This window comes from Eptatretus burgeri, chromosome 4, assembly GCF_056783735.1.
Source record: "Eptatretus burgeri isolate ZD-2024b chromosome 4, Ebu_testis_v1, whole genome shotgun sequence".
In the NCBI taxonomy this organism is placed as follows: domain Eukaryota; kingdom Metazoa; phylum Chordata; class Myxini; order Myxiniformes; family Myxinidae; genus Eptatretus; species Eptatretus burgeri.
In genome coordinates this window covers 137841248-137867605 of record NC_140964.1, presented here as the reverse complement: position 1 = coordinate 137867605, position 26358 = coordinate 137841248, and the positions used below count along the sequence as shown (strand labels likewise).

Sequence of the window (26358 nt, the reverse complement as noted above, 5' to 3'; positions counted from 1 at the left end):
ATCTGCTGGCTGTGTTGCTGCAAGGCCTGTGCCGGCCAACTTCATCTGCCGGCTGGCTGTTTTTCTTCAAGGCCTGTGCCGGCCAGTTCATCTGCTGGCTGTGTTTGCCTGCAGCGGCCTTCTTCTGCGGGCTGTGTTGCCTGCTGCCTTTGCCATGCCATGCCCACTGCCCCTGTTCACCGCCCCGTTCAATTTTTGCTTTGCCCCCCCTGTTCATTTCCATGTGCGCCAGGATCCGCAAGGCAACAGTTTGCAAGCTGCAAGAACTGCCCTGTTGGCAGCTACAACACGGGCCTGCAGTGGCGGCCCGTGCACCGTGTTTGTGTTCATCCATCCATTCGTTGTGTTCATTGCGTGTGCCACTTGAGCTGGCACGGAGACTACGTTTGTGCAGCCCGTGCACCGTTGTGGTTCACTGCGTTCAGTTCAAAAGGGAAGACCTTGGACTGCGTGTGAGCAGCCAGCCACATTCCCTGTCACCTGCATTGTTTTGAGCCAGAGACTGCGTGCGAGCAGCCTGGCTCCCTGCAAACTGCTTTTCTTTTGCAGAGTTCAGTGATCCTGGGCCATGGTTTAGTGTAAAATTTGTAAGTTAAGGTTAAGATGTACTGTAAATATGAGTGCGCCCCCGGCATGTCTGTCCTAGCGCCGGCAATTTTATTTAAGTCGTCCGTGTGAGTGAGTTTGTTTAGGTAGTTACGCAGCCCTCAGGTTATTTATTTTGGGGACACGAATACCATGAATGTCGCACTCAGGGATCCGTAGGTAAAATGTACTAGGGGAAAACTACACATGATGGCACACGAAAATTTTACGACTCGGGACGAGTCTGTAAAAAGGGGAGGGGGTAGTGTTGTGGTTACCAAATTCGCAAACCACCATTCAGGTCCCTTAGGTGAGATATCTCGGTAAGTATATGTGTAGTTAGGCCCAAACCCGTTGTCTAGTGGGAATACATGTCATTTATGCGTGCTGCGACTCTTCAGGATAGCCGTTTTTCTTTCACTATCTTAATTTTGGACCAACCGCCATTGTTACCACCACCAACCACAACATCAACCACCCACCGCGGCGCCGCTTCACGTCACACCTCGCAACCGTCGCATCGTCACCGTTCTTGCGCCGCTTGTGGGTACCGGTGTTGGACTCGTGCAGGGCGCGCGCCGAACAGCGTGTACAAAACCACGGATTTTCCGCTTCAAAAACGGATCAAAAACGACACGCCCACTTTTGTTCCGTCCAATCGGTGAGCGAGGGGCGATTTGGCCCCGCCTCCAGGGCGTTGGAGGGCGATCGCTATATGCAAATTTATGGATCAAAAAGCATTCACGCCCACTTTTTCTCGGGCCAATGGGGAGCGAGGTGAAAGGTCGAAGGCAGGGGGTCAAAGATGAGAGAGCGAAGCCACGGGGCTTATATAAGCGACAGCGTTCGTCAAGTCAAGAGAGTTAAGACTTCGCGGGCGGTGGAGTTGGGAAGAAGAAGCAAGAAGGAGTTGGTCATAGTCGTGTGCGTTGGAGTCGGAGCGGAGGGGACGGAGCTGTGGAGAGGCAGCGAGGACAGACGAGGGGGTGCTCGCGTCGTGCAGGGAGCTGCACACCAGGGAGGCCGACGGCGCAACCTGGCCGAGGTGGAGACGCTCGTCGCGGGACTCGAGGCAGAGTAGAAATCCTCTATACCCCGAGCATCAGCAACCCCCTCCTGTTTCCCCCCGCGCTGAGATAGTGCGACCAAGGGGGCCCCTTTTCCCACCCCCTACCAGACACTGTCCGCGAGGCCCGCGGAGTTGAGGCACCATCGCCGCTCCGCGTCTCATCACCAGACGGGTAGGCCCGACCCGGTCTCGGCCTCAGGCCCGCCTCATCCTTGAGGGTATTCTTTTTCTTGGTTTTGGGTATGTGTTGTCGGCGCCGTCTGTGAAGTAAAATTGTATAAGTGTTGCCGTGTGCTCGCGTAATCGGTATTAGCTCTGCATTGTGTTTCTTTTCCTTCTATGTGCTTTTGGTGGAATTGCATTGTGTTTCTTTTCCTTTTCTATGTGCTTTTGGTGGAATTGAATATGTGTGCTTTCCGTTCATCGCGAATAAATGTGCTTTGTGTTGAACTGTTTCCCGCTTCGCTTCGTCATTTCTTTCATTGAATCCTCATCTTGCTTCACGTAAAGGGTTGGTAGTGGGCTGAATACGCCCGATAATTAATCGAACCGTCGAGGCCGACGATAACACCGCTCGGTTATCCCGATAGTACGGAACGGTTCGCTTAAGTGGCCCGTGTCCGAAGTCGACCACAGGCGAGGTGCGATCGCCCGGTCTACCCTCCGTGTGGGTACTTAGGTAGGTCGAATTTGGCGAGCAACCCTATCCCACGCGGGGGGCTGATTGGCTCGATCGCGGTGAGACCGAAAGGTCCACCCGTGACTGGTTCCCGGCGTTAGTCCGAGAGGGTCACGACTGGATTGTCCGTCCGGTGGGCGACGTGCCGCGATTCGAGTTACGTGGCCGTCAGCACGCCGGCGGGCGCGAATCCGTAACAATATATATATATATATATATATATATATATATATATATATATATATATATACATACATACATACATACATATACATATATATACATACATACATATACATATATATATACATACATACATGTATACATACATATATATATATATATATATATTTATATATACATACATACATGTATATATACATATACATATATACATACATATACATATATATACATACCTACATATATATAAATACATACATATATATACATACATACATACATTCATATATATATATATATATATTTATATATACATACATATATGTATATATACATATATATATATATATATATATATATATATATATATGCATATATGAGGCACTGTGAGGAGGAGTGATGCAAGGGACACCGGCCATTTTGGAGTTAATGCCATAGAGCACGATTTTCACCCTTACCCTATCATCCGAGCCTGTTGTTATCATTTCATTAAAAAAAAATGTCGCTTGCATCACTCCTCCTCACGGGGCCTCATATATATATATATATATATATATATATATATATATATATATATATATATATACATACATATATATATATATATATATATATATATATATATATATATATATATATATATATACATACATATATACATACACACACACACAAATATAAATATAAATACATATATATATATTTTCACATATGGATGTATATAAATATATATACATACATATATTGTTACGGGGCCAGGGGGGGGGGGGGGTGGGTCGACCGTGAACACGACCACAAGATGGAGCTACGAGCCGGCTCGACCGATCGCCCGTAATGTAAAGGTCATCACCCCGGATAACTCCAGAACTGACGGGTCCTCTATCGGACCGATCTTCGCCAATGGATAGGCCACATGGGGTAGGGTCGATTGCCAACTTCAAATTTCCCTAAGTACCCACGTGTCCGACAACCGGGGAAGTTCACCCTCGGCCGACTTTGTCCGAATCGAGTCGCTATCGCCGACTCGGATCCGGCGTAACCGAGCGGAATCACCAAAGTCGGGCCAGACCAAATAAACATGTTACGAACACTAATCCTCAAACACGCGTCATGTCAAGCCAATGAAAGAAACACAAAACGAGCTGTTACATTTAATAATTGGGGTTTATTTATACAGTAATAATGGGGAACTCGGGAACACAAAAGAGCAGAACTGTACCGAATATCAGAAATGCAATGCAATGTGTACAGCACACAAAGCACTTAACAGTTTTCTACTTGTTAGACGGGCCCACGGACACACATACGCACACACACACACCCAAGAAATGGTGGCTGATGCCTTTAATGCGGACTTCAGCTCGGAGGGACAGATGAGCTGAAGCCCTGGGTCTGCCTCAGACCTTTCCACCTCGTGTGGTCTTCAAGCTGTTCGGACCGGGCACCAGCTTGGGCGAGCTGGATCCAATCACCGCAAGCCACGATCCTTTCCGAGCTCCGGACCACGTGCTGGTGAGACGAGGCACCGATCCTTCCCGACCAGATGCGTCGCTTCCCCGAAGAACCACCGACCAAGATGAGGCCAAGAAGTCGCACCAAACCAGGAACCAAGCAGAGACCGCGAAGAGCTCCACGCACCAAGAAGAGCCAGCCGAACCAAGATGAGGCCACGGAGCAGAACAACAGCCACCAGAAAAACCAACGACTCCAGCCGAGCTGAACCAGCACCAGAACAACAACCATGGAATCTCTCGAGCTGAGCAGAGCGTCCCCTCCTTATCCCTCTCAGCCGCGCCTCGCTTCCGGCATGACTCATTCGGCCTCGTGCGCCGCCCCCGCAACCGCAGGTGGGTGCTGTTTACGCCGTTGAATCACGGGACGGGAGGGCTCTTCTTCTTCTTAGTTGTGGAGGAGGGTCATTCTGATTGAACCCGAACTATTAAAATGAATCACAGCACATTTACATAGATTTACCCATAAAACAATGGAAGGTGAGCTATCTATATGCATCAGAACATGTTGCCTGCTTTGAACAAGATCACTTGTAGGGTGGGCACTCTGCTAGTTTATATAATTCATGAAAATCTGGATGCTTGAATCCACATTGTACATCCTCTGGTTTACACTGTAAAGTTTTTTTTGGAAAAAATATTGGAAACTAGTTTTGCAGACCTGACAGCCAGTGATCAAACTCCACGATTCATTAAGTTATAATCTTTTTTCCTCCTCCAGCAATGTGCCTTCAATTTTTGGAGCGTCTTACCACATGTAAAAAACAAAACAAACATCATCCCCATGAGAAAAAGTGGGAAATGTGATCATAACCACTTTTATGCTTCTCAATGTAATGTGTAACAGTTAATAACATGGCCTTAACCATTCACTCAACCTATTTCTCCAAACTCCAAATGGAACTGAGTGACGTCGATGACTCACCATCAAAAATCCTCACACTTCCAACCAAAAGCAGTCGTCTCCTTCTTCTTCTTCTTCTTCTTCTTCTTCTTGCATGTGGCAGCTTTGCTGCCAAGTTAGCTATCATTTCTTGGAAGTGCAACTGTGTCGCTGATGCAGTGCACCTCTTCCAGTCCATGCTGGTACTCATTTCGCTGACCTCGGAAGGATGACAGGCTGAGTCAACCCCCTGGTGTATTAAATCAGTGGCCAATGGAGTTTGAACTCAGGACCCAAGGATCCCAAGCCACCACCCTTACCACTAAGCCAACACCAGGCTTAAAAGAAAAGTTGAAACATGGCATAAAGTCCACCAGGAACGACTCATTATTAAATTTTAAGTTAATATTTTTCCCCGATTTTGACCCGTGACCCTCAGTCGTATGAATCAGAGGTCAAATCCAGAAATTAGTAATATATTTCATGCATCCCCCAATGTTGATTGCACACACGAAGTTTCATTTTTAAATGTGGTCATAATTGCATTTTTATTTTTTATAATTTGGTTTTTGACCCCACCCCAGGGGGAGAGGCCAAAAATGATACTGCTCTTGCACATTCTTGCCATGTCGTGATCATCTGACTCTCATCTTGTATATATGTATGTATGTATGTATGTATGTATGTATGTATGTATGTTCCCGAAATACAGCAAATACGGTACACGATCGCGCAAAAATTTTAGTGCCACCTGACTCATCCTTCTCCTGCGGTGTGCAGTGTCAAGTTTCGTTCAAATCGGGCAATGAAAAAAATATTTAAAAATCAATTCCCGATTCAGTCAAGTACTCTTCGGGATTATTTGATCAAGTCAAACAACCTCAGCGGTATAGTTCGCTGGAGCTATTTTGTTTTTTTTCCTTGAAATGAATTATTTTAAAATCTCAAACATTTAGTATGGACAAAGAACGATTTATTTTTAAGCATAAAATAAACATCGCCATTTTGATCTGATACTTCCGTGTTCATTAATAAATAAAATTGTGTTTCGAAGATTACGCACAATAATTTCTTCGAGTTTCTTTTCTCATTGACGCGCAATATCAAGTTTCGTTCAAATCTGGTAACGAAAAAAAAATTATGAAAAAAATCAATTCCCGATTCAGTCAAGTACTCTTCGGGATTATTTGATCAATGCAAACAACCTCAGTGGTATAGTTCGCTGGAGCTATCTTTTTTTCTTAATTAACCGCTGTCACAACGAGAACCCAACGGGTTCACAGGTCTTCTCGTAACTACTAAGTTTGGTGGTTTCATGCATAATCGTTGAGATAGCATGCCGAACAGATGGAGCCGATTACAATATCCCTCCATTTTTTTTCAAAAAGTGTGGGGACAATCATGGGTAATGATTACAAATTAGTTATTGTTTCATCCTTAAAAGCCAAAAAAAATGTAAATTTGGAATCTCATGGGTGAATTTAAAATATATATTTTACAATTGCAAGGAACTCCCTCCCGATGGGGTGGGGGCTTTATTTCATGTTCAACCACAACGTATAACTTGTGATTCACAAGATTTGGTATGATAACTTGTTTTTATTAGATGCAACACAGAGTTGGTGCATTTCACGATTTGAACAACTTCCGGGGGTTTTATTTTTTCCCCAACATTCAGTTTTCAAGTAAATATTTCCAGCGGTGCAGTAGTGCATCAGCACTTATATTTGACCCACAGCTGTAATGTCTGTTTTTCTTACCATAATTCCTCACTTTCATGTAAAAATAACAACATATGTTGGGGGGGGGGTGGCCTTCTCAGCTTAGTGGAATGTTTACAGCACACCCCGAGTACAACCACCAAATTTCAATGCATTCCATGCCACAAACAGACATTTATGTTTCAACATATTCCCCCACATCGATGATGACTATTCAGTAGTTTTCGTTTTTATAATAATACAAAGAATCAGAATATTTTAGAATGAGCTTGGGCTTGTAAAACACTCTCCCCACGGGAGCGGTGCCCCACCACACAAATTTAAATATATAATTTGCATCCCTCCCCCTACTGAACCCCTGTGACTATAAATTGTTTACATTGAAAACCTTCCTGGGCACACCACAAGTGCAACCAGCAAATTTTCGTTTTGAATACGAAAATGGCTTTTCACACTCTTTTAAGAGCTGAAGCTATTGGAATAAACATTTAATTCTCTCAAGCACCATGTTTCAAATAAATTTGCATCATTGTCAAAAATCCTTTGAAATCTTGTCCTGGAGATCCCACCATTCCACCTTACGTTAACCCGAGACACGTCAAACTTCTGCCAATTGGCAGATATTTGCGTTTTACCTCCAAACTGCTCGGTATAACCTCCACCTCCCCCCACCCCTCACCTTAACTGATTTCCTGACATGTTTGATGGTGGTCCAACAAGAAATTAATTCAATGCATAAAATCCTTCCTGTGATCTCTATCATTATTAAGCACTAGTATCCATTTAGGTAAGTTGATTTAATCAGTGGACAAACCATACAAATAGGTATTGACTGTACAGAGGGGAAGATCTCTTAACAAAGGTATTCCTCCAGGAATGGTCTCCTCAATGTCTTGCACCTCAGCAAAAGGATCTGAATAGAAAGAAAAGATCAAGGTAACAGATTAAAATAAATTTTATGTTTAAACCAGCAAAAGGAGAATGGAGGAATGCATGATCACACCTGTGATAGAGTTAAGTGAATCTAGACTAGGCGTTGTTGTCATGTTGAGGGCCAAAAGTACAGTGTAACCAAAAGCAACGGTGGTGATGAGGTATGCTGGTAATGCCACTGCCCAGTACCTGCACACATCAAATGACATCGCTCGTTCCTCAAGTGATTGTCCAAAAGCTTCCGTATTACGATTGAGAATATATATCTCTGATGTGCTGTTGCACAACATAAGGCTAATGAAATGAATCACAAGGTTTTTTTTAATTTTTAGATCCTCGTTGAGGATCTCTAAGTCTTACTCACGTTGTTGTTCTTGTGGACTTTTTTTTCACAGCCTACAGTTTTCATGGAAACTTCCTGAAACTTGGCGTATATATGTAAAAATACCCTGCGCAGACAGTAACCATCTCCGATTTTGAAAATTCCTCATAGAAAAAAAAGTTATGACGTCAAAATATCTCCGCAAATGGAAATCGCCTAAAAAATTATCTCCGAAACTTGGCAAGCCTTTTGTATTCTGTTTGCGGGAATCGAACAGGGCATTGGCAGAGATGAATTACCGCACACATGATGCATGTTTTATGACGTCTGACTATGACGTCATATAAATTTTTATGACGTCATTCCTATTTTTTGACATTTTTGGTTTCACAACCCAGAGTTTTCATCGGATATTTGAAAACTTGCCATGCATATGCAGAAAGCCCAAGCGCAGGCAGTAACCATCTCCGATTTTGGAAATTCTTCCGAGAAAAAAAGTTGACGTCATAATATCGCCTATACCATTATCTCCGAAACTAGGCAAGCTGTTTGAATTTTGTTTGCGGGAATCAAGCCGGGCATTAGCACAGATAATTTATCGCAAACCTGATGCATCACAATGACGTCATAATTAAGAGGACGAGGATCTTAGCTCATTCGAGCTTGTTATTTTTAACCAGATAAAGTTTGATTAATTGGTGGATGTTAAAGATCCCACAGTGTCCTCTTCGTGAAGAGTAAGTGAGCTGCTGCTGGTACCATGATTAAATTTTTCAAAATAAAATGGTCAAATCAAATTAAAAAAAATACCAAAAAGGTGTGATGTCGACATTACAAAGGCCACACACACACACACACACACACACACACACACACACACACACACACACACACACACACACACACACACACACACACACACACACACACACACACACACACACACACACACACACACACACACACACACACACACACACACCTCAAGTTTCTATGGAGGGAGATTGGAGTGCTGCGGGCGGGAATACGACGCAGCTGTGATCTGCGAATGCTGAAAATTTACTGTACTTTATAGATGTCCTCACATTCCAATTGTAAATATTTTATTGACATACTCACATGCTAATTGTGCATACTTTATAGACGTACTCACATTCTAATCATAATGGTACAGACTTTATAGACATACTCGCATTCAAATCATAATGGTACATACTTTATAGACTTACTCATTCTAATTGTACATACTTTATATATGTACTCACATTCTAATTGTACATACTTTATGGCATACTCCATTGACAAAAAAGATAACATGTAATACTGGCTACCACCAGGTGGCTTTTGTGGGCCACATTAGCACGTTGTATATAAACAGACAAACAAATGGACCCAAATGCGATACTTTTTCCCTCTTGTGAGGGTAATAATCACTGGAGGAAAGACGACTACGCAGAGAGTAATTCATTCAGTTTAACATCATCATTCTGCATCTGGAGTTTATGACCCAATTTGAGCTTGAGGCGCACATCACTTATTTGTGCAATTTCCTTTTGCCTTCTAACCACCTGTATGCTTTCACACACACACACACACACACACACACACACACACACACACACACACACACACACACACACACACACACACACACACACACACACACACACACACACACACACACACACACACACACACACACACACACACACACACACACACACACACACACACACCTTATATGAACGGCAGAAAACAAAAATTGTAAAAGTTAAAAATTTTAAAAAGAAAACATACTTTTGTGGCCAGTACGTGAACCCCGTCTTGTGCAGCCAGCTTTCGGGAACAAAAGCCCAGACAAGGTAAAGAACTAGGGAAAGGAAGGATAAAAACAAAAAATTGCTCAGACTCCACCGTCTGGTGGTATAAAAACACTGGGCAATACGTGACTTTCAAAATTACGTATTTCCTCTCCGATTGCTCAGCACGCATGCTCAAACCGTGGGTAACGAAGTAAATTTGGACGGCCTGTACAAATTCCATATCTCCCAGATAAGGATTATAGAATGAAACGACTAAAATACTTTTCAAGAAACTTTATGTCCTTGTAAGCATACCTGCGAGAAAGGGGTGTGTCTCTGCACAACGAAACAGTTGGAGAATTTCCTTATTAACTCGTCCAAAGAGTTGATCGGTTACAGTCTATAATTATTTTTTGTATACAGTCGTGGATTGTGGACGAGCTAGTACAAGTACACTGAATGAATCAAGATGCAACAGGTCAAAAGAAACAGCAACAGCAGAACTGAAGGCCAAGACAGGGGAAGGCAGAGAAATAATGTATGTGGGGAGGAATAGGGGGAAGCAGAGGATGCATGGGGTTGACAAGATGGAAACTGAAGGGAACTCTCAGGAAAGAAAAATGAACAATCTGGAAGGAGGAGGGATTGAGGGGTTAGCGAGGGTGGAAAGGATCATGGTATTGGATTTGCGATGATCTGAGGTGGTGATGAACAGCCGTCGTGAAAAAGGAGGAAAAAATGAGATTGGTGGGAAACGAGATCCCACACAGGTGGGGAAAAACAGGAACAAACTAGAAGGGCACTCGGAAGAGCGCATACTTCCGCCAAGTAATCCCTGATCCACGAGAACATATCAGGCCCAATACATTTTTGAAATATCATGCTATACAATGCTATATTGTTTTTGGCACTATCTCTCAATGGTGAAGAATCACTTAAAAAATGAAATAATTCTCGGATCCAGATCCGGATTCGGATATTCACCAAAATCTAATCAATTCGTCCTTGCTACACACCCAACCTGTCTACCAAGTTTTGGCCGAATCTGTCCACACTTTTTGAGATATCGTGCTATGTATCGGTTTAGCACAATCTCTCAATTGTGAAGAATCACTTTAAAAAATTCTAGCAGCCGCATCCATATCCAGATCCTCAATAAAATCTAATCAGTTCGGTCTTGTCACACACACAACCTGTCCACAAAATTTCATCTGGATCTGTCCACAACTTTCTGAGATATCCTGCACACAAACAAACAAACAAACAAACATGAAGACGACGTCGTGCATAGCACGATACTTGCAAAATCCATAAAACAAATTTGACCTCAAAAAATAATGGGTGGCTGAATTCAATGACCAAATATGCAACTCCTCTTCAAATTTCAAGTGAATCGGATGAAAATTGACGATTTTAGAATTTTGGTCTATGTTGACCTTTGGCCGATGTGGACCTCCAAAATAACTGGAGGTTGAATTCAGTGACCTGATATGAAAATCCTCTTCAAATTTCAAGTCAATCGGACGAAAATTGAGGATTTTAGAAATATCACCTTAGTTGTTGACCTTTGGCCTATGTTGACCTTTTGAACTCAAAACAATAGGCTTCTTCCTTGTGACAAACTACCATGTGGTGAAGGTTCCTGAAGATTGGTTTAAATTTGTGATCTGGAGGCAATAAACAGACATACAAACACAGAATAACAAGACGACGACGTCGTGCAGAGCACAATACTTACAAAATCCATAAAACAAATTCGACCTCAAAAATAATTGCTGGTTGAATTCAATGAGAAAATATGCAACTTCTCTTCAAATGTCAAGTCAATCGGATGAAAATTGAGGATTTCAGAAATCTCACCTCAATTGTTGACCTTTGGCCTATGTTGACCGTTTGGTCTCTGTTGATCTCAAAAATAATTGGCTGGTCGAATTCAGCGACCTGACATATATATCCTCTTCAAATTTCAAGTAAATTGGATGAAAATTGACAATTTCAGAAATCTGGTCTATGTTGACCTTTTGGCCGATGTGGACCTCAAAAATAATTATTGGTGGTTGAATTCAGTGACCTGATATGTACATCATCTTCAAATTTCAAGTCAATCAGATGAAAATAGAGGATTTTAAAAATACAACCTTAGTTGTTGACCTCGGGCCTATATTGACCTTTTGGTCGACATTAACTTCAAAAATAATGGCTGATTGAATTCAATGACCAAATATGCAACTTCATATTTCAAGTAAATCGGATGAAAATTGAGGATTTCAGAAATCTCACCTCAATTGTTGACCTTCGGCCTTTGTTGACCTTTTGACCTAAAAAAAACAACAGGCTTCTTCCTTTTGACACACTACTATTTGGTGAAGTTTCCTGATGATCGGTTTAAAAGTTTGACCTGTCGGTGACAGACAGACAGATATCAAAATCGACTAACCAATATACTTGAAAAATCTTCGATTTTGCAAGTAACAAACAAATAAACAAACAGACAGACAGAAAGTGGTGAAAACATAACCCCCTTCACCTTCGGTGGCAGAGGTAATGAGTGGAGGTGAAGAGTGATCTTGGATTTCGTTAGATTCACCAGAAGGGGTTTGATGGTGGACCGTGTGAATTCTGCACAAACCTGGGGGAGGCATCCCTCATCCTTCATCCTTCAGACAGGCAGGCTGCAGCTTCTACCTTCTCTTCAGACCTTGACAAAAGACCTTGTTTAAAAGACGAAGCATGGAAAGAGCAGAGGGTGCAAGACCAGAAAGGATGTGGTCAAAGACAGAGACCACCGATGTGGATGTGATGGTGAAGTGAAAGACCCATAGATTCAGTTTCATCGTGAGAGATTTCAATAATCTTTCAAGCATTGGTTTCCACAGCATCAAGGGGAGCAAACCGCGAGGCAGGGGAGCCAGCCCAGAGGGTAGAGCAGTACTCCATCAAGCTGTGAATGAAAGCCTTGTCGGTGCATCGGAGTTCAGGAGTCCACGGAATGACTTTGCATGACGGATGCAGAGTCAGCAACTGGCTTTGGAGGCCAAATGTGGTTTGCTCAAGAAAGATGATCGCTGAAAGTGAGACGGGAGTTTGAATGACAGAACTTCCTCAAGAGGATTATTAAGAATGTATGTGGAAGGGTTTGCCAGATGGTCCTTTTGGAGAGAGATAGTGAGAGTGTGGGATTTGTCAGCATTTAAAGATGTATTCCAAGTGTTTGACCAACTTGTAATATTGTTCAAGGTATGACGAGAGGAAAGAGGCTGCAGCCTGTCTGAAGGATGAAGGATGTCACGGCAGAGGGTGGAGTCATCAGAAAATAGATAAAGGGGATTTCCAGAGAGTCAGAGACATCATTGATGAAGATCAGGAATAGGACTGGGCCCAGAACACTGCCTTGGGGCACTCCAGCCTTGACAGAGAAGGGAGATGAAAGGACTCTGTTGAAAGCCACCACATTGGTTATGAGAGTAGAGGAAGTCAGTAAATCACATGTGGAGTTGGTCTTGGATTCCATAGGTAGACAGTTTGGAGAGTAAGGCAGGATGCCAAACTGTATCAAAAGCAGGATATATGTCTAGAGATGGTCCTGATCTCATGTCTGACATTGAGGGCCTCCATCCATTGTTGCATGAGTAGAAGCAGTATGTCCAAGGTGGAGTGACCTGGTCTGAAATGAAATATGTGACATGAGATGAAGTTGTTGGAGAAAAATCAAAGATTTCATATTGCGATTGTCCATGACCTTTCTGTTCCTCTATCTTCCTCTTCTCTTCCCCACCCCCCAAGTTGTACGAAATGGTTCAGCCCATAGATGTAAAGCCTGTGACTGGCTTTGGGCTAATTGGATTCTTTCCCTTTCTTCATTTCCTTCTTCTCTATGTACCGTATATGCACACACTGATGAGCCAAAACAATATGATCACTGACAGGTGAAGTGAATAACATTGATTATCTTGTTACAATGACACCTGTCAAGGGGTGGAATATATTAGGCAGCAAGTGAACAGTCGGTTCTTGAAGTTAATGTGTTGGATGCAGGAAAAAAGACCACAAGGGCCAAATTGTTATGGCCAGAGGACTGGGTCAGAGCATCTCTGAAACAGCAAGGATTGTGGGGTGCTCCCGGTCAGCAGTGGTGAGTACCGACCGACAGTGGTCCGAGGAGGGACAAACCACAAACTGGCGACAGGGTGTTTGGCGCCCAAGGCTCATCGATGCGCGAGGGCAACAAAGGCTATCCCGTCTGGTCCGAACCGACATATCTACTGTTGCACATCATAGAAAATTTTAATGGTGGTCACGGGAGGAATGTGTCACAATCCACAGTGCATCGCACCCTGCTGCGTATGGGGCTGCATAGCCGCAGACCGGTCAGAGTGCCCATGATGACCCCTGTTCACCGTTGAAAGCCCCTACGATGGGCACGCGAGCATCAGAACTGGACCGTGGAGCAGTGGAAGAAGGTCACCTGGTCCGATGAGTCCCATTTTCTTTTTGATCATGTGGATGGCCGTGTGCGTGTGCGCCGTTTACCTGGGGAAGTGATGGTACCAGGATGCACTGTGGGAAGACAACAAGCCGGTGGAGGGAGTGTGATGCTCTGGGCAATGTTCTACTGGGAAACCCTGGGTTCCTCAAGGTGTCCATTAATGTGGATGTCTATTTGACACGTGTCACCTACCTAAACATCGTTGCAGACCAGGCACACCCCTTCATGGCAATGGTATTCCCTGATGGCAGTGGCCTCTTTCAGCAGGATAATGCGCCCTGCCACACTGCACGCATTGTTCGGGAATGGTTTGAGGAACACGATGAAGTGTTCTCGGTGTTGCCCTGGCCTCCAAATTCTCCAGATCTCAATCAGATTGAGCATCTGTGGGATGTGCTGGACCAACAAATCCGATCCACGGCGGCTCCACCTCGCAACTTACAGGACTTGAAGGATCTGCTGCTAATGTTTTGGTGCCAGATATCACAGAACACCTTCAGGGGTCTTGTGGAGTCCATGCCTCGGCGGCTCAGTGCTGTTTTAGCGGCACATGTAGGACCAACAGCATATTAGGCAGGTGGTCATAACGTTTTGGCTCATCAGTGTATATTTCTGATGGTTACAATCCCTATATAAAGTGGGTTGATCATATGTTGGCTTGGTGTGCTGCAGGCCGTAACAAATTGGGGGCTCGTCTGGGATCTGAATTATATGATGCCCGTTATGGATTTTCATTTTGTTTTTTTTTTTTAATTGGCAAGATACTTTGATGTTTTGTTGACAGTGCTGTTACCTACTATATTTACTGCAATTGTACACCATGGCTGAGGGGATGGATTTTGACATGAAGGAATTTCTGGATAGACAGGGGCTATCAGTACAAGATGTAGAACTGTGAAGTAAAGTAGAGTTACGAGCTGTATCTGATTATGTTTGGATTAGTATGACAAAAAGTCGGAGATTGTTGCGGTTATTGTCGTTCACATGGGTTTAGAACCGTGGATAGAGTTAAGGAATGAAGTCTTGGAATTAGCGAGGATGGAATCAGAAGGAAGACAGCTCAGGTTAAAGTTAGAAGACAAAAAAAAGGAAAGAGAGTTTCAGTTAAAAACAATTACAACTGCAAATTCATTTGGAATGAAAAATGAAAATTACAAAAAAAAAAAAAAAAAAAATTCATCCGTATACAGTACGGATCTGGTGGTCTACTTCCATGTGTGACATCACTGCACATCACCCTTTTTGATCACTGTTATACTAATCTCGTCACCTTTTTACTTTAATCCATGTTTAGTATCAATTTCTCACCACAACAAACACAACACCGCCATAACTACAATGCAAGTAAATAAGGTAGAAATAGGTTTCGCAAAAGAATGACAATTTGCTGAAATAAAGACGAAACGAGCAAAAAAATTTAAAAATAAATAAATAAAATGCCAGAACCGCATTTTTTTCATAATTTTGCTGTTCGGAGTTAAAGGGCTAGCCTATATTTATTTACAACTAAAATGGCTATATACAACTTAACCAGTCAGCCATCTTTGATCAGATTGCAAAATAAAGCGAGATGCATGTGTGTGCCATCATGTACTGTGCTTGTGCAAAGTTTGAAAATAATAATAATAATAATAATAATAACAAGAAAGAATTCAAAACAGCGCGTGTGGTGAAGCAAATGAGTACACTAATGTTAAAATATGCAATTTATGCTTTTTCAGTTTAAAAACAATTATAAAGCGTACTTAATATTTGAAATGTAAAAATCTTATTATTGTGATAAGCACCTTGATATATATACATATACATATACATATACATATATATATATATATATATATATATATATATATATATATATATATATATATATATATATATATATATATATATATATATATATATATATATACACAACAGAAGGAATGAAATCGTTCGATACAGTGTGGCAGGGGGCTGCAAAAGAATGACAGCATAAGAAAAACAGCTTTCAGCGTTCGGCGCGAAATGCGATGGTGGGCGGAAATGACGTCTTTCGTTCGTTCGTACATGAGAGGGGCACGTTTCTTGGTTTTTTTCCGTCAAACAATAAATTAAATGGTTTTCACAGATATAACACATTAGTTTCACAAATTTCCATCAATTGTCGCCATTTCTGTCTAGGTTACGCACTGCCATCTACCGGACGGCCGTCATTGGCTGTCGAGGCATGTGGGGAGGGGGGGGAGTCTGATGATGATGATCATCGGATGATGATCGGATGATGCGAGTCTGAGACATGGTTGGGGACACATTTAAGTAACAAAATGGCCACCAGTGGGCCATCTTGGATCTGATGTCGAAAAAAAAAAATGCATATGTGAGCAATCATTCATTATGTGTGTGCCAAGTTTAAACAACCTCAGTAAATGCATGTCCGAGAAATGGTTTAGAACGTGTTTAAATCAGATAAAAAAAAAACTAAAATGGCCGTCGGTCAGCCATCTTTGATCGCATCGAGAAACAAAATGATGTGCATATTATGTGTACCATCATGTGTTGTCTTTGCACCAAGTACAAATAAAATCAGTCGCACACGAAAATCGAGACCAAAATCCATAAGCCCCATTTCGGACCAAGCCCAACGGAGGATAATAAACTGTTTTTAAAAGATATCCAGGCAACTTGGGCAAGCATGCAATTTTCGTTCTTTTTGTTGCTACTTTATTTCTCATCAATAACCCCAACGTCAAAGGATAGGTAAGGGCTGGCTCGAGTTCAAGGATACATACGGCACACGAGCTGTGACATGAAGAAGAGCACAAATCCATAGATTGCCCTCTCAGGGAGAGGAGATGGAGAGTTTTCAGCCATGGCCTCGTTGGTTCAATTGCGACCTATAACAAAAGACAAGAGGAACAAAATGTGTGGAATGTCGAGATGACGAGTCGAAAGGACAGAGGCGGCTGCACGAGGTGGAAAGTAAGGAACACAAGATATTGCTACAATAGTATGTTGAGGCAGAACATATCACCTCCAGGGAAAGTTGTGAATCTCAAAATGAGGGTTTTCAGTAGCATAAGAAAAAAAATAAGGTAAACTTGTCAGGGCTGCGGCTGCAATGACCGTCAAAGTACAATACAAGTTCTTGGTTGATGGGCGAAATCACTCACAACATGTTTAAACCATCTAGAAGAAAGAAAGACAATGCATAATTGAAATACATTGAAACATCATCACTTGAGTATGTGATATTGCATTGAAACACTTGTAGTTTACATTATAGATACAAAATAATTGACGTTTTAATCTCGAACCAGGGTTTCACACATCAGGGTGAGCTTGTTTGGCATTCCAAATTGAACACATGGCTCATGATGCTGGATTTACACGTCAAAGATTCCATACACTGTTCTACCGATTGAAACATCAACGTGACCCCAAGCTACAGGGTAGGCTGCAGGTGGGAGGTGTTACCTCCCCTCCCTCTCCACCACTCTGACTGGCCCGGGCGAAACGCCACGGAAACTGGTCACTGCCCGGGAGAGTCTTAGGTTTACAGAGGAAAATCTGAGATGAGACACCTTAATTTCTTGTCTCAGATTGGAGAGTTGCTGTCAAACCTCGACTCAGATTTGGCAATCGGTCCTGGTGGTATCAGCCCAAGTGTCCTAAAAACCTGCTCTTCTGCTGTTGCTCAGCCCCTCTCTCTGTTCTATTCACCCTCTCATTTGCTCAAGGTCATCTGCCATCTGCAATGAAATCAGCAAACATTACCGCTCTGCATAAAAAAAGATGCAACAAACAGATCTCTGCAACTATAGACCAATTGGCTTTCTCACAATCATCAGCAAGGTTGTGGAATCCATCATTGCTTCAGAATTTAAATCCTTCCTCTTCTCCAATGGCTTGATTTCCAATCAATTTGGATTCCGACCAGGTCACTCTTCCCTGGATATACTGCTTCTGCTCTCCCAACAATGGATAGAGGTCCTCAATGCGAGACATTAAATCAGGGCCATCTCCCAAAACACATCGTGTGCTTTCGATACAGTCTGGCACACTGCCCTACTCACCAAACTCTTACTATGGTATCCAAGGCCATCTCCACTCATAGCTCACAGACTTCCTCTCCTGTTGCAGGCAATGTGTGGCCCTTAATGGAGTTCTCTCATCCCATCTTCCTGTCCAGGCTGGAGTTCCTCAAGGCAATAATTATGGGCCCTGTGCTTTTTCTGGTTTTCATCAATGATCTCTCTGACTCTCTGGAAAATCCTCTTTATTTCTTTGCTGATGATTGCACCCTCTGCCGTACCAACTGTCATCTCTCAGACCGGCAAGCAGCAGCTTATTTGCTCTCTGCAAATCTGGATAAAATCACAAACTGGTCCAACACATGGAATCTGTCTTTCAATCCGGAAAAATCTCACTCTCTCACGATGTCTCTCCAAAAGGGCCGTTTAGAACCCCGACCCTCCCCCCATCTACTTTCTCAGGAATCCTCTGAAAGTAGTCCTTGGAAAACCACATTTCCAAACTGGCCTCCAAAACCAGTCACTGACTGGGAATCCTCTGTCGTGCAAAGTCCTGCCTCGGCCCAGCTGAGCTCCTGACCACATACAAAGCTTTTGTCTGCAGCCTGATGGAGTCCTGCGCTCCCTTCTGGGCTGGTGCTCCTTCCTCCCCCCTTTCTCGGTTTCACGCTGTGGAAACAAAGGCATTTATGATCATTGGTATCTCCCGCGGTGAGGCTGTCTTTGGGCCTCTCACTCTCTCACCACAGGTAGGTCTGTGGTCCTTCTGCCTTCAACAGTCTCCTCTCTGGTCTCGCTCCCCACTGCTATGTCTGTGATATGTCAAACCCCCCCCCCCCCCATATTTCCACAGGGTGCTCAAGGTCCGCCAGCAACTCCCTTCTTGGAAAACTACCAAAATCACGAATCACTGCTCACCTTCACCCTTTCATTCCTCTTTTTTCCCCACCTTTGGAACAAACTCCCACATTCTCTTCAATCCCACTCTTCCCTCCATGTCTTCAAAACAGCTGATCACCAACATCTCTTATCTTCCCCCATCCAAAACCATGATCTTTTCTACCCCCACGAATCCACCCCAAACCCACCTCCTTCAAATCCCCTGATTTCCTTCCTGAAAGTCCCTGTCGTGCAAGGACCTGGAAATCCCTGGAGTGTCATCTGGTTTACCGTGTACCCCGCCCCATCCCTCTCCCTTCCACAGATCTCATGTCTCTGTTTCCCACTGTTTTTTCCTTCCCCCTCGACAGTGCATACAAAAAAATAAAATTAAAATAAAGGTAGCCATTCCTAAAAGCACATCCTTCCGTCTTTGCAGGCAATGTTTTACATTGACCAGCTCAAATTCTCTGGCTTTGAACCAGACTCTGTGTTGTAATGGTTCGAGCGTCCACTCCGAGTCTGGGTAGTTTGCAGTTCAAACTCAGGCAGTCATACCAAGGACTATAAAAGTGGTACATGCTGCTTCCTTGCTTGATGTTTACAGAATTTGAAAGAATAATAGCACAATCCTTATGGGATGGCAGTCATGTGGCGGAAGAAATTGCCCCACTGAGTGTGGTGAGAGGCAACTCTGTAGCTGTGATGAGTACTGTCGGAGAGGCAACGCTGTAGGCAAAATGAGTACTGTCGGACCTCAACATTCGCGGAGGACACATTTCTGAAAAATGGCGAGTGTCAAATCAGCGAATGTTGGGGAATTGTTTCAATTGGAAAAAGTGGAATAGGTTCCTGGTGGTTTGCGATTCAGAAGGGAAAATAAAAAAAATCCCAACAAAAAAGGGAGAAAAAAAAACAACAATAACAACAAAAACAATGCAAATACACCCAAAAAAAAATGCAAAAAATAAAAAAATAAAACCTGTGAATACATGAAGCACAGGGCCACAAATGTGGAAGCACGTCACATTTTATGAACAAAGAATACACAGGGTCCAGGAATGCCAGGGTCCGACAGTACTGCACCAGCTTACAGGAAACAAGGGGCACTGCATCAGTTGCACAGCTGCGCTCCCAGCAATAATGCAACCAGCAGCCACAGGCTGTACACAAAGTAATTATCACACCATTTGAAAGCCATGACCCTGAGCAGGGTCAGCTTTTTGCGGGCTCCAATCATGGTACCCTTTCTTGGGGCAATGTTTTACGGCCGGATGCCCTTCCTGACGCCAACCCCTTTGTCACCTTCGACCTCTTCTTCTTTCGGCAAGCTCCCGTGAGGGGTCGCCACAGCGGATCAACAGTCTCCATTTCGCTCTATCCTCCACATCTTCCATTGACACTCCAACCACCCGCATATCCACCCTCACTGCATCCATGAACCTCTTCTTTGGCCTTCCTCTTCTCCTCCTCCTGCCTGGCGGCTCCATCTTCAACATCCTTCTCCTGATATACTCCGCTTCCCTCCTGTGCACATGTCCAAACCATCTCAATCTCGCCTCTCTCACTTTGTCTCCAAACAGTCCTACCTGTGCTGTCCCTCTAATATACTCATTCCTTCTCCTGTCCATCCTCGTCACTCCCAACGAGAATCGCAGCATCTTTAACTCTGCCACCTCCAGCTCCGCTTCCTGTCTTTTTGTTAGCGCCACCGCCTCCAAACCATACAACATTGCTGGTCTCACTACCATCTTGTATAATTTTCCCTTCACTCTTGCAGCTACCCTTCTGTCATAAATCACTCCTGCAACTGTTCTCCACCCACTCCATCCTGCCTGCACTCTCTTTTTCACTTCTCTCCCACACTCTTCGTTACTTTGGACAGTTGATCCCAAGTATTTAAACCCATCCACCTTCCCCACCTCAACTCCTTGCAACCGCACCATACCACCACCCTCCCTCTCATTTACACACATGTACTCTGTCTTACTCCGACTGACTATCATTCCCCTTCTCTCCAGTGCGTACCTCCACCTCTCGAGGCTCGCCTCAGCCTGCTCCCTACAGATCATGACGTCATCCGCGAACATCATAGTCCATGGAGACTCCAGTCTGATCTCGTCCGTCAACCTGTCCATCACCATTGCAAACAGGAAAGGGCTCATAGTCGATCCTTGGTGCAATCCCACTTTTACCTTAAACCAGTCCGTCATTCCTACCGCACACCTCACCGCTGTCACACTGTCCTCATACATATCCTGCACGATCCTCACATACTTCTCCACCACTCCCGACTTCCTCATACAATGCCACAACTCCTCTCTTGGCACCCTATCATAAGCTTTCTCTAAATCCACAAACACACAATGCAACTCCTTCTGGCCTTCCCTATACTTCTCCATCAACATTCTCAAAGCAAACATCGCATCAGTGGTGCTCTTTCCTGGCATAAACCCATATTGCTGCTCACAGATCGTCACCTCTCCTCTCAACCGAGCTTCCACTACTCTTTCCCACAACTTCATGGTGTGGCTTAACAACTTTATCCCTCTGTAATTTCCACAGCTCTGCACATCACCCTTATTCTAGAAAATCGGAACCAGTACACTTAATCTCCACTCCTCCGGCATCCTCTCACTTTCCAAGACTTTATTAAACAATCTGGTTAACAACCCCACTGCCATCTCTCCTAAGCACTTCCATGCCTCCACTGGTATACCATCTGGGCCAACCGCCTTTCCACTTTTCATCTTCTTCATAGCAGTCCTCACTTCATCCTTACTGATCCACCCCACTTCCAGATTCACTATCTCCACCTCTTCCATCTCTCTCCATCTCTCTCTCCATCTCTCTCTCCATCTCTCTCTCCATCTCTCTCTCCATCTCTCTCTCCATCTCTCTCTCCATCTCTCTCTCCATCTCTCTCTCCATCTCTCTCTCCATCTCTCTCTCCATCTCTCTCTCCATCTCTCTCTCCATCTCTCTCTCCATCTCTCTCTCCATCTCTCTCTCCATCTCTCTCTCCATCTCTCTCTCCATCTCTCTCTCCATCTCTCTCTCCATCTCTCTCTCTCTCTCTCTCTCTCTCTCTCTCTCTCATTTTCTTCATTCATCAGCTCCTCAAAGTACTCCATCCACCTTCTCAACACACTCTCCTCGCTCGTCAGCACATTCCCATTTGCGTCCTTTATCACCCGAACCTGCAGCACATCCTTCCCAGCTCGGTCCCTCTGTCTGGCCAATTGGTATAAATCCTTTTCCCCTTCTTTTGTATCCAACTTCTCATACAGCTTGTCATATGCCTTTTTCACCTCTCTTTTTGCCTTTCGCCACCACTCCTTGTACTCCTGCCTACTTTCTTCATCTCTCTGACTATCCCACTTCCTTTTCGCCAACCCCTTCTTCCTTATACTTTCCTGTACTTCCTCGTTCCACCAGCAAGTCTCCTCATCTTCCTTCCTCTGTCCAGATGTCACATCAAGTACCTTCCTCGCTATCTCCCTCACCACTTCTGCTGTAGTTGCCCAATTATCCCACTCATCTTTACCACCATCCAACGCCTGTCTCACCTCCTCCCTAAATTCCACGCAACAGTCTTCCTCCTTCAGCTTCCACCATCTGGTCCTTGGTTCAGCCCTCACTCTCTTCCTCAACCTCACCTCTAAAGTCATCCTGCAGACCACCTTCGACCCTGCAGGGATAATTACCAGTATACTGGTGCTCATTTCACCAACCTTCAGAGGAATGACAGGCTGAGTCAACCCCCCTGATGCTAACTCAGCAGCTAGCGGGGCTTGAACTCAGGACCCCAAGGATCCCAAGCCACCGCCTTAACCACGAAGCCACACCAGGCTCATACAGGCTGCACACAAATTAACAACTCAAAATCATATAAAATCGGAGGAAAATTATTCAAGTTATGATCAAAATTGTGGATTTTTGTTGTTGTTGTTGTTAATTAGGTCACAATCTACAAACGTAAGTCAAGGATAGTAATCAAATATCAGGTGCACAACTTCAGTGCAGGTACATTATTACAATGCAAGAACATCTTGGAAGACCCAGCGGTCTTTGAGATTCCATACTGGCAAAATTAAGAGATGACAACAAATGCATTTTTGTTTTTCAGACTGCCCTTTGACCTTGACTTTTAACCCAGAGCAGTATGATGTAATATAGGCTATCTACAAAGGGCAATTTTGTTCTGATCAGACCGACTTTGGTCAAGTTTTGGTGAGAAATGTAAAAGAGTCTATAATTTGGTCATGACCTTAAAATTCGGCCAAGGTCAAAAAAGGCCAACTCCCGCACACTTTGCGTTCACATTATTGATGCAAACTTTCATTCCAAAATTCAACGGGCTCCAAGATGCAGCTCAGAAATTGGCAGAGTACTGACTGGCAAGTGAAACAAAAATAAAAAATAAAAATAAAAACCTAAATGGTGGTTTAGTACTCTTTGGGGTCTAAGAAACTCAGAGATACCAACCGGATCTTCACCAAAATCTAATCAATTTGTCCTGGTCACACATCAAACCTGTGCAACGAGTTTCGTCCAAATTTGTCCATAATTTTTTGAGATACCCTGTTCACAAACAAACAGCGATAAAATGGTGAAAAAAAAACAACCTGTGTCCACATCCGGTGGTGGAGGTCACGACCAAAACCCCCTCGGAGAATTGTGGTTGACTTCTGCGGCACAGCGAAACATCGGTGATGCACCGCATAAATCTATCAATGAAATCTGTACGAGCTCTCGATGTGGACTGATGCGAGTTGTCTGCAAGAAAGGACAAAATATTATTAATGTAGAAACTGAAACCATAGACGCCCCTTTAATTCCCGGAACCAGCATCTTCAAAGATGAGTTTTCCTCTTCGGATATTTGCACAAGAGGACGAAACCGATTGATTGCCATTGCTGGCCTGTTTGACCGATTGATTGATTGATTTATTGGACACTCCTTGAAGGTGGCACAATGGGTTCCTTGCAACATCAGCATCTGCATTGTTCCTACACTCAAGAGTATGACCTTTGCCACACCGAGGACACCACACGTGCCCTGCACGAAGCCAAGTGCCCAAAACATTGACAACTGCCACGTCGAACAGGAAGAACGTTTGTATAAACTGGATGTTTGGAACGTTCTTTGGTGAGTTCCCTCTTGCTATTGTTGGCCTCAAACCATTACTCATCACTACCAGTGTGGAGAATCATCCACACGATATTACCTTAGATAAGCATACATGTGCAACCATGAACTGCCAGCTTCACAGGTGCATACCCCGAGACTTCAAGCTCACCCTGCTCTCTGCGTGCGGCTTGGGGTGTGGATTGCCATCATGTGTGGTGAAGTGGCGAGCAGATACAGCATGATGGGATGTTTGCAGCGGTGTACGAGTCAGGCAACATTGTTCCCAAGCCTCAGCCATCGTTTCTACCTTACACCCTCCTGTTCAGATGGCAGCCTGTATTAGTGATGTGCATTACATAGAAAAGTCAATGGTTTCATCAGTTGAAGCATCCTCCCGGCATTTTGGCTTTCCACGTCTCAAGAGCCAATGCCAAAGACCACGAGAGTGGTGCAACTGACGAGAACGATTGATCCACCTGTAGAATAACTTGCACACCAGGTGTGTTCTCTCCCGCTTGTCGACAGTGAAGTACAGTACAGCTTCGTGCAAATCCTTGAAAAAGGAAAATGATTGGTGGGGAGCTTGGGACCTGGCAAGATGTCCTGGAGGTACTCGCACTCGCCTCCAAGCTGTGGAGGCTGCTGTCGAGGGTGCCGGCGATGGCTCGCCCCCATTTTACGATGGACACCGTGGAATCTTTGGCGTCCACTAATTCCGGCAGACGAGACGGCCGGCTTAACGTCCATCCGAGGGACGGCACACGCATTGACGAATCGCCCGGGATGAAATGAAACGATCAAAATATACAACACGAGTCAGTTTGGAGGCAAAAATCGTCGTTCGTCAAACGTAACTTCCTTATTCAGAGCCTTCCTCATGTTGATCAGCACCGTGATGGCTCCGACTCTGTCGGACTGAATAATAATTCGTAAAATTCAAACGAAAAACAAGCAAAAAAAACACACAAGCAATCCATTGGTTCGCCAAATTGAAACAAAGGATAAAAATCTCCTCACCACACAATCGCCATGTTGCGAAGCCATCACGCGTGATTGTGCCAGAAACGAAATAAATACTTTTTCACGACAATTAAAAGTAATTATAATGACGTTATATATGTTTATATACGTGCGATATCTCCGAACTCGATTGGAGTTCCATGCACCGTTTAACGGTAACGAACTCAATTTTAAACGAATGGAGTGATCAGGGGAGGAAATCACTCAACCTAAAAAAAACGGCACGGTACACCCTTAATCGATACTCAGATACACACAAGGTCTGCTGACGCAAAATCAAATGAAATCTTCGCCAATCGAGAAAGAAAAGAGAAAAACAATAGAAAAATTACAATTAAACAGTGCGGTGCCATCAAGACACACAGACAAACTCGTGAGTGCACACGCTGCTGGCGAGCAGGCAGTAACTGCAAGGCAGATTATAATCACCGATGTTCAACACGAACACGAGCTGGTACGTTTACAGTTGCACTGCTCCCTTCCTCTTAATGAAGAATAACTGACAAGGAGATGTGCACATGGCATGGATACACGACGCATTTGGGCAAATAAACATTATCACGTGGACAGCAACCACGTGATAACGGCACCTGCCAACTCAGTAGTTAAAAGACGATGCTTGACGTTGGAAGCTGTAATATGGAATAGGCAAAACCTAGAAGCGAACGTAGAATTATTCTTACATTCGCTTCTGACTTTACCTATAACGTCTTCACAACTGTATACTTGCCAACTATACCGTGGTACGTGTAAATGCCGCACAGCTGATGATTTTGACGCAATTTCCGGTTACTTCGGCCTGGATTCGGGATCAGCGATCAAATAATGTAAATCACGATTAAAAAATATTTTTTGACGATACGGGAGATATCTTTATTAAAATCAGTGGAGGAAATATACACCATGTCTGATATTATTTGGGTCTTTCATGTCTCCGCCGATGCCTTTTTCTCCCGGCATGAATCATTCCCCATGACAAAAACCGGAAACAAAAAAAAAACCGGAAGCAAAAATAAAAACGGAAGTAAAAGGGTCACAGCCAACGACACGGATTCACAATTGCTATGGTATTGTGTTGCTTTTGTTGTTTCCTATTCTCTCATGTGCACGCGTTAAGTAATATTCGCAAGATATAAATA

At 43.8% G+C, this 26358-nt stretch overlaps 2 protein-coding genes across 8 annotated transcripts in view; both read right to left on the bottom strand.

Moving 5' to 3' along the window:
* The window catches only part of LOC147029212 (uncharacterized), a 299659-nt gene that overhangs the window by 66640 nt on the left and 206661 nt on the right, over window positions 1-26358 (bottom strand). The gene's annotated exons all lie outside the window — the stretch shown is intronic.
* On the bottom strand, window positions 6481-25396 carry LOC147029214 (phosphatidylinositol N-acetylglucosaminyltransferase subunit P-like). 3 transcript variants are annotated; one of them, XM_085876465.1, is made up of 7 exons: window positions 25217-25395; window positions 23695-23845; window positions 17188-17342; window positions 16946-17050; window positions 9684-9756; window positions 7635-7753; window positions 6481-7544 (listed from the first exon to the last, which is right to left on the bottom strand). In XM_085876465.1, exons 4-7 carry the CDS (start codon window positions 17025-17027, stop codon window positions 7429-7431), a joined length of 390 nt encoding a protein of 129 aa, XP_085732591.1. In that variant the 5' UTR covers window positions 17028-17050; window positions 17188-17342; window positions 23695-23845; window positions 25217-25395; the 3' UTR covers window positions 6481-7428. The 3 variants fall into 3 exon arrangements, with proteins under 3 accessions (XP_085732591.1, XP_085732592.1, XP_085732593.1); XM_085876466.1 differs by lacking the exon at window positions 17188-17342 and having other exon boundaries at window positions 25217-25396; XM_085876467.1 differs by lacking the exons at window positions 17188-17342; window positions 23695-23845 and having other exon boundaries at window positions 25217-25371.

What these genes read in the sequence shown, in the direction of transcription:
- LOC147029214 (XM_085876466.1), bottom strand. Translation starts at nt 17,027, where the DNA reads ATGGCTGAAAACTCTCCATCTCCTCTCCCTGAGAGGGCAATCTATGGA. An exon ending in CATGTCACAGCTCGTGTGCC is followed by an intron (nt 9,757 to 16,945) that starts GTATGTATCCTT and finishes TCCTTTCCCTAG; the next exon opens with TTCTTTACCTTGTCTGGGCT. An exon ending in TTCACTTAACTCTATCACAG is followed by an intron (nt 7,545 to 7,634) that starts GTGTGATCATGC and finishes CTTTCTATTCAG; the next exon opens with ATCCTTTTGCTGAGGTGCAA.